The sequence below is a fragment of the Bombus bifarius genome, unplaced genomic scaffold, assembly GCF_011952205.1.
Source record: "Bombus bifarius isolate JDL3187 unplaced genomic scaffold, Bbif_JDL3187 scf7180000009445_frag, whole genome shotgun sequence".
NCBI lineage: Eukaryota > Metazoa > Arthropoda > Insecta > Hymenoptera > Apidae > Bombus > Bombus bifarius.
The window spans coordinates 25650-34393 of NW_022885123.1; the positions used below are offsets into that span (position 1 = coordinate 25650).

The window sequence follows — 8744 nt, forward strand, 5'->3', positions numbered from 1 at the left end:
ACAAAGGAATGTAAACTGTTCAGTCCTGTAGGCCGTAGAGGTACTTATCAAGGCACTCCTCCGTGCCCTGCAGAGTTTGCCTAGTGTCTTGACCTTGTTAAGCGCATCCATCCAGACCAGGGAGGCATATAGCACGACCGTCTCCCATACCTGATAGTACAACTTTCTACAGACGTCAGAGGGGCCGCTCACATTCGGCACGAGCCCTCTGATGGCTCCTAAATCGCGTCCGCTATAGTATAAACTGCTTCGATGTGGTCAATATATTTCCTTTCGGAGTCCAACACCACGCCTAGGTATTTAACCTTTTCGCGTGTGTTAGGCACCTCTCCTGTCAATGTTATATTAAAATTCTTTGGGACTCTCATTCTCCTCAATAAGATAATCTCAGTTTTATCCTTTGCTATCTGGAGACTCGAATCTTCACACCATTTTAGTATCGTCTTCATATCGAGATTCAAATCAAGGTCGTCCGCAAATGCAATAGTTCTCAAACTTACTCGATTGTCAAATCTGGCCAACAGGCCATCGTGAACTACGTCCCACAGAAGCGGACCTACACAGAGCCCTGTGGAACACCCGCAAAAATTTGTTTCACGGTAAGTCCACTAGGGTTGAAGTAGTTCGCGAGAACCCTCGTCAAATTGGAGGGGAGACTCCTACGCTTTGCCTCTTTCAGCATAACCTCCCACCGCAGGGAATTGAACGCGTTTTTAACATCCGCCCTCGACAGAAAGTTGCTAGTGGGAAGCATCGTACGTGAGAAAAACTACGTTTCCCGCGTCAAGCCGTAGTAGACAATACTCTTTAGAAAGTGATTTAGGAAAAAGATATTTGTTGGGTCTGAAGGACCTTAGCTAGCAAATTACTGAGATTTATGATGGGTCCTTGAGACTATTGAGGGTACGCAGTAAGGATCAGCGGACATTTGGTTCCCGTCTGGCCCGCGGTGTCTGGCCTGGTCTAGGTAGAGGGTCGCCCGACGTAACACATATAATACGATTATATGGTAAAAACAATATCAGTTAAGGTAACTTCAATAATCTGAAGGTTTTACATCCTTTCTTTCTTAATCGAAGATTCACAATCAATATTACGTTTACGTTTAACATTTATGATAATCCAGCGATTGAGATTTGTCATGCCTGATTACCCTTGCAATGTAGCAATATCCATTCGTGAAAGCAACTTGATATCGGAACCAATTTTCTCTATCGAATACAATAATAGATTTGAAAGGATCTTTTTATCAGATCTGCTTCGGGCGAACATATTAAGAGGGATATTATACGTGAAAAAAGAGGGAAATTTTCTCCTTCTACGCTCAACACCTTGCACATAACGTTATTCACGTCACAATTTTGTTTCAGGTTATTCGACAGCGGTTCGATGCAGAAGTTCAAGATTCTTTTCCACGATATCGAGGCAAAGGTGGCAGTATATAAATGTAAACTCGCAAGTAACCGAGAAGTTACACGAACTTCGCAATAAGAAACTCGCTCCCTTGCTTATGTAACGTCAATTCATATTAGAGGCCGGATGTGTTCAGCGCGTACCCTCAATTAGCCCAGGGACCCACCATAACCTTAAACTTTTAGTTTATTATTTTTGTGTTATCTGTTTGGTCCTTGAAACAGCCCTTAGGTTGTTATACGTCCTTACTAATTACGGGGAAAGCAGGTAGTTAGCTAATGGGAAAACTCCAATACTTGACTAACGAAAAAGATGGTTTTTCCCATAAACAATTGTGGCGGATGAAAAGAGAGTTGTGCGTTTCGTCCGGGTATTACCGGTGGACTCGTCAGTAAGGCTATGCCCGGTAGTCCCCGCCTTAGACGTAGAGGGAGTCTCGCTAGGTGCGGTATTTGTATCATTCGCTCGTATATTTGACCGCTAGCGAGATAGACAGACTCGTTGTCGTCGTAGCCCTCTGGTGTTGGCGGTTGGTACCCGCGGATCGCCCGAGATGTGTTGCGCCGCGTTGATGCCTCGACCTGTCGGCGTCCTGTTGGTACCGATCCGCCACAGATGCATTTGAAAAGGCTTTGAAGGTTTGGCACATAAAAGCTACTTCTTTCCACCCGCAATTTAACGGATCCCTCAAACGAACACATGATGTGAAAAAGGACCTTATTCGAACTTGCACGATCGACCGACAAACCAACTGGGACGAAAACCTAAAACTAATATGTATAGGATATAATACTTCTGTACACGAAACAACCGGATACACCCCTTTCGAACTGACATTTGGACGACAAGCTAACATGCCATCCTCAATATCAAACACCCCCACTCTAACTAAAGAACAATTATTTAACCTCTGGAAAAATCGATATAACGCCTATATAGTCAAAGCAAGACAAATTACTAAATCAAACAAAAAGCAATATCGGAGAGATTAGATATGAATAGTCATTAAAACACAAACGATATTCCAAGTAAAAGGTAAAGTATGGGTACATAACGACGAAAAAACCAACAAACTAGACTACGAATGGCTAGGACCGGCAGAAATTCTCTTGTCCAATCCACTTACTTATCTTATTGAATATTGCAATGATTAAACGCAAAGAAACCACGGTAACAGATTAAAACCTTATTTTTCATGAAGGCGACCATAACATGGATAATTCTAACTCTCGAATACATTCAAAGCGATCTAGTGGTAAGACCACTAAGTTATGCCAACGTTTTCTTAGAAACGACGATTGCTATCTGTATAATGAAGAAGTAAATATTACTCTTATAGTGGACCTTAATGATCAAACCAATCGATCAAACCAATAGATTACAACATTGAGCTAATAAACCGTTAATGCAAACCACCTTATGCTTACATAACAGAGATAAATAATCTAAAAATCAAGTATAGAAATCTCGAAAACCTAACGCATGAACTTAAAATTGTTATTACATTATAGAAGAAAACGCGGACTGCTCAACGTCATAGGCTCAGAATCTAAAACTCTATTCGGAACTCTCCTCGAAAGAGATCTAGAACTCATTAACGAAAATATTGATACATTTACACAGCACAAATACCGCTACTCGACATAAACAACTAACGGACGACGGTAGCGCAGTGGTTAACGCATTAGGTTACGAACGTTCGGGGAAAGTAGTGGGGGGATATATGGGAGGCAGACGTAGAGAGGACGGAGCTGCGAGCGTAATCGAAATCTCCGGAAAACTGGAGAGCTTGGGCAAGGGAGGTAACCAGAGTGGAGGACTAGTGCCTGTGAACGCAAAGCGGGTGTAGCTACGGGAAGTCTGGCTTGGACAAGGAGTTAAAGCAAAACCAACCAAGTGTGAGGTTAGGACGGTGGAGTAGCCATATTAGGACGCGTGACAACAGCGCCGCTACACGGGCTACCCGAGAAACTACCCAGACGCAGCCATATTGGCGCGTGCGCCGAAGCGCGTCGCGCGGGCCACTTGAAAGTGACAGCGACTGGCAGAGTGGCAAGTGCTGACCGAGCGACATTTCCCGCCCAACGGGGAAACAGACGCAACCATGGCGAAAGGGAAGGAGGTAGAGGAAAACGCTAGGGGACGGAGGGAAACGGAACTGGCTGCGGAGCTGCCACACGTCAGCACCAGGAGCATGACGAAGGCGATGCCGCCAAAGGAGGGACCCTCCCGCTTCACGCTGGACAAGGAGGGAATATGGACTGAGGAAACAACAGAGGAGGAGGAAACCCCCGCCAGAGAAGCACCCCGAGCGAAGAGAAAGAAGGCCAACGAATCCCCCGAACTCCCCGCGGACCCGGCTGAAGAAATGAGAACAGCCACAACGGCGGACATAGGAGCCGAACTGATTCGCCGGGCCGCTGAGGTGGCCAAGGCTGCCGAGGCAACCCGCAACCACAAGGGCACGCAGGTGAAAACCCTGAAGGAGGCGGCGAGAACCATCACCGCGGGCGTGACCGAAATAGTGAGGAGAACGGATCCTGTCACCGACGCACTCGCTATAGCGCAAAGACGCATAGCAACACTGGAGGCGGCGGTAGAGGCACTCCGAAAAGAGCCGGCCTCGCGCCCCACCGCGGATGAGAGCAGCTACAGGGCGCGTCTCGCTGCAGTCAAACACCATGCAGAGGAGATGAGATCCTTGCTGCACCGACTGGAGAAACGACTGCAGAGAATAGAAAAAGGAGAAGGAAAGGAGGTCGCTCCTGTCGCGAACACGAGAGGGATGGAGCCTGGAGCCCCAAACGCCCCAGCGCCCAAGGGAGGCCGAACAGCTGTTATCGAATGGCAGACGGTTGAAAGGAAAAGAAGCGGAAAGAAGAAGGAGGCAGGAAAGAAGCAGCCGGCGAAGCTGATCCCCGAGACAGGGGCGGAGAGACAGAGGGAAACTCCGGAGAGTGGATTGGAGAACGCACGAAGAGGGGGAGGCAGGGGGCCCCTCCCGCGCGCACCGCGAACGTCAGCGGTAACAATCACCCTGACGGACAAATCGAGCCAATCCTACGCGAAGGTGCTGTCTGCGGCCAAGGACAGTGTCTCCCTGACCGAGCTCGGCATCAACACGATGAGGATGCGGAAGACCATCGCCGGAGGCGTCATCTTAGAGGTCCCCGAAGACCAGGGAAGGGAGAAGGCCGCAGCGCTCGCAGCACAGCTGACGCGGGCTCTGGACCCGAACGAGGTCCGCGTGGAGACACCCTTCCGAGCCGCGGAGGCAAGGGTGTCCCTGATAGACATAGCGGCCACCAAGGCGGAAATCCAGAACACCCTGGCGAGGAAGAGCGGCTGCAAGCCGGAGGACATCCGGCTGGGAGAAATCCGCCCCGCCCGGAACGGACTTGGCACCGTGTGGATACGAGGCCCTGCCAGTGCAGTGAGGAAACTGGCCCAGGCTGGAAAGGTCGCCATAGGCTGGTCGACGGCGAAGGTCGAAGCCATCGAACGGAGACCGTTGCAGTGCTACAGGTGCCTTGGGATAGGACACACGGGGAAGACCTGCACCGCCAAGGAGGACAAGGGGCACCTGTGCTTCAGATGCGGCGAACCAGGGCACCAGGCGAGAGCATGCACTACTGCGAGCCCGAAATGCCTGCTCTGCGAGGCGCTTGGAGCACCGTCGGTGCACAGGATGGGGGGACCGGCCTGCGCCCCCTCGAAGAAAGGAACGAAAGGAGCCGCCCGCGGATCCACGGCTGCAAGAGGCAGCGAGAAAGGCTCCCCGTCGCAAAGCGACCCTAAGCCCGCGAACAAGGAGGTAGGCACGGAGGAAGCCACAAACAAGGAAAGAACACCAAAGAACTGAGAATGCGCATCCTCCAGACTAACCTGCGAATGTCAAGGCGAGCACAAGACCTGCTCCACCAAACCATCCGGGAGAGCACGGTCGCCCTAGCGGTGGTGGCGGAACCATACAGAGTTCTGGATGCCCCGGAGTGGGTCGGAGACACGGACGGAATGGTTGCCGTCACCTGGACATCAACGCCCGGGGCGTTCGCCCACGGAGCCCTGCTGGATCGCGGCAACGGATACACCGCGGTCGAGTGGGCAGGGATGATGGAGGTGGGGGTGTACGTGTCACCTAACAGCGGACGGGCAGCGTTCGAGGAATTCCTAGACGGAGTTGGCGACTGCGTCAGGCGACGACTCCCCCGACAACTGCTCGTCCTGGGAGACTTCAACGCGCACTCCACGGAATGGGGGAACGCCAGGACCAACGCGCGCGGCCGCACGCTATCAAACTGGGCCGCGGGACTTGGACTTCTGTTAGTGAACAGGGGCTCGACCAGTACCTGCGTGACGTGCAGAGGGAGCCCATTGTTGACATAACATGGGCCTCCCCCGAGGCATTCAGGCGGATCTCAGGCTGGAGAGTGGCCGAAGGGGTCGAGACGCTGTCGGACCACCTCTACATATTCATGGAGGTGGACGCACCTGGACCTGGAATGCCGACGACAAACGACGGGCACGGCCCGCCGAGGGAGAGGCGCGCGCGCCCACCGCCCAGATGGAAAATAAAAGAAAGGAATGAAGATCTACTCTGGGCGGCTGCTATAGCAACAGCTTGGAGCTGGGAGGTCTCGACAACGACGACCGAAGCAGACGTGGAAGAGGAGGCCGAGAACCTCCGCTAAGCCACGACAGCAATCTGCGACGCATCCATGCCACGGGCCACACCGGGCACGGTGCGAAGCGGAGCAGTTTACTGGTGGAACCCCGACATCGCGGAACTGAGGAAGAGATGTGTCCGGGCCCGAAGACAGTACCTAAGGGCCCGCCGCTGGCGACCACGCGACGAAGAAGAAGTCTCCTTGCGCTACCGGGCGTACCGCGCGCTACGGCGCTCGCTGCAAAAGGAAATTAAAAAAGCGAAGGACCGTGCTTGGTCCGAACTGGTCGAAACAGTCGAGTCGGTTCCATGGGGAAGGCCATACAGGACGGTGACACAGAAACTACGCGCGAAGGGCCCCCTGACAGCGACGGAGATGGAACCTGCGCTGCTGACGCGGATCACCGGAACGCTCTTTCCCCCACAAGAAAACAGAGCGGTGGAACGGCCACGGGAAACGACACGACCGCTGGAATGGAGGGACGACTGGGAAGTCACGGAGGAGGAGATATGGGAGGCTACCAGAAGAATGACCTCTTCACGGTGGCACCGGGCCCGGACGGAATCCCTGGCCGGATCTGGGGGGAAGTGATGGGGGTCATAGCCCCCAGACTCCGGCACCTCTTCACAAGATGCCTGAGGGAGGGAGTCTACCCCCGGGCGTGGCGGACGACGAGACTGGTCCTGCTCCATAAAGAGGGCCAACCGACGACCTCGCCGTCAGCGTACCGGCCGATATGCCTACTGGACGAGGTCGGCAAACTACTCGAGAGGGTAGTCGCCGCCCGTTTGGAACGACACATAGCGGGCCAAGTGCCAGGTTTGCGCGAAAGCCAGTACGGCTTCCGGAAGGGGCGCTCGATGATTGACGCGGTCAGACGCGTACGAGCGATTGCGGAGGACATGGTCTCCCGGAAAGGCGTGGCGCTGGCGGTTTCCCTGGACATCGTCAACGCGTTCAACACCATGCCATGGGACAGGATAGTGACGGCCCTGGAGCACTTCGAGGTTCCCAGCTACCTCGTCCGATTGATCCGAGCCTACCTCGACGACAGGTGGGTGTGTTACACCAGTAAGGAAGGAGAGGAAAAGCGATCCGTCGAGCGTGGCGTCCCGCAGGACTCGGTGCTGGGCCCCATACTATGGAACGTTGCGTACGACGAGGTACTGCGATGCCCGCTATCCCCAGGCGCGGCCATGATATGTTATGCGGACGACACCCTAATCCTGGTCGAGGGTCGTGGCTGGCACGAGACGCTGCGCATTGGCGAAATCGCAACGGCCTGTGCGATCCGTGCCGTGAACGAACTGGGCCTAAGAGTCTCCCCTGCGAAGTCGGAGGCTACCTGGTTCTTTGACAGGAAGAGGCGAGGGACACCACCGCCCGGCCTATGCATAAACATGGCAGGTAAAACAGTCCGGGTGGGATCATAGATGAAGTATCTGGGACTCACCATCGACAGCCAGTGGACGTTCGAGCCGCACTTCGACTCACAGATCCCGAAGGTGTCAGCGGCTGCCAATGCCCTGTGCGGCCTACTACCGAACATCGGCGGGGCCGGAGACGCGGTGCGCCGACTTTACGAGGGCGTCGTTCGGTCACGAGTGATGTACGGGGCCCCAGTATGGGCGGACGACCTGATGGCAAGCCGTCGCAGCATTCTGCTCCTGAGAAGGCTGCACAGAGTGACCGCCATCAGAATCATTAGGGGATACCGGACGGTGTCTCACGCGTCGGCGTCCACCCTAGCCGCGTCCCCCCCGTGGGAGCTGCGGGCGCTGGCGTTCAAAAAGAGATACACCCGCCGGAGAGAATGGCATCCGGGAGAAGACCCCACCGAGCAGGCGGCTCCAAACGACACAGGAACCGCCGAGGAGGACACGTGGAACCTGTGGCGATCCCAACTGATCAACGGGAGAAGCGAACACCGAGGCGCGGTAGCGGTCCTACCAAACTGGGAGGCATGGAGGAGCCGCCACGGCCTCCCACTCACATTCAGGATGACACAAGTGATCACCGGACACGGCGTGTTCCGTGAGTTCCTGAAGAGAATAAGGCGAGAGACGACAGACACCTGCCACCACTGCGGAGAGGGCAGGGACACAGCGCAGCACACCCTGGAGCTCTGTCCGGCGTGGGAGCTGCCCCGCTACACCCTGCGGCACGCCATAGGAGAAACGTTGACACCCTCAGCGATTGTAGAAGCGATGTTGAGAGGGTCACAGGAATACGAGGCCGTCCGCCTCTTCTGCGAGCGAGTTATGCTCGCGAAGGAGCGAGCGGAAAGGGAGAGAAAAAAAACTCTCACCCCTGCAGGATAAGACGATGGAGAAGGATGGCAGTCAGACGACCCAGAGCCGCCCCGCCACCACCCCAACGGACTACGACCAGAAGAAGTGACAGCGCTAGGGGCAACGACCTCCCCCTAACGCCTACTCAATAGCCGGCTCGAACAAGAGAACGCGAGAAGGGGGTGCAACTGAAGTTAATTCATAAGAGGTTCCTGGAGCACCCCTGTCACGCGCAGGTCATCGTGGTCATCGTGGAGTTTTAGTCGGTAGGAGTCCGACACTACGCTGCCGTTACGCGATTATTGCAGCAGCGGAGTGTCCATGAGGATTTCTCCACGTACAAAAAAAAAAGTTCGCGGAACACGTGAACGTC

General features: G+C 54.2%; 3 protein-coding genes across 3 annotated transcripts; all 3 read left to right on the top strand.

Moving 5' to 3' along the window:
- Positions 1 to 3517: 3517 nt before the first annotated feature.
- On the top strand, positions 3518 to 5275 carry LOC117215213. Its single transcript, XM_033461613.1, has one exon. It carries the CDS (start codon positions 3518 to 3520, stop codon positions 5273 to 5275), a length of 1758 nt encoding a protein of 585 aa, XP_033317504.1.
- A 2-nt stretch (positions 5276 to 5277) lies between these two features.
- LOC117215214 lies at positions 5278 to 6104 on the top strand. The gene is made up of 2 exons (XM_033461615.1): positions 5278 to 5735; positions 5825 to 6104. The coding sequence occupies exons 1-2, from the start codon at positions 5278 to 5280 to the stop codon at positions 6102 to 6104; spliced, it is 738 nt and encodes a 245-aa protein (XP_033317506.1).
- Positions 6105 to 7513: 1409 nt separating this feature from the next.
- LOC117215215 lies at positions 7514 to 8278 on the top strand (the record flags this gene model as incomplete). Its single annotated transcript, XM_033461616.1, has 1 exon — positions 7514 to 8278. A coding segment is annotated over exon 1 (765 nt), but the record flags the coding sequence as incomplete, so codon positions are not given.
- Positions 8279 to 8744: the final 466 nt, after the last annotated feature.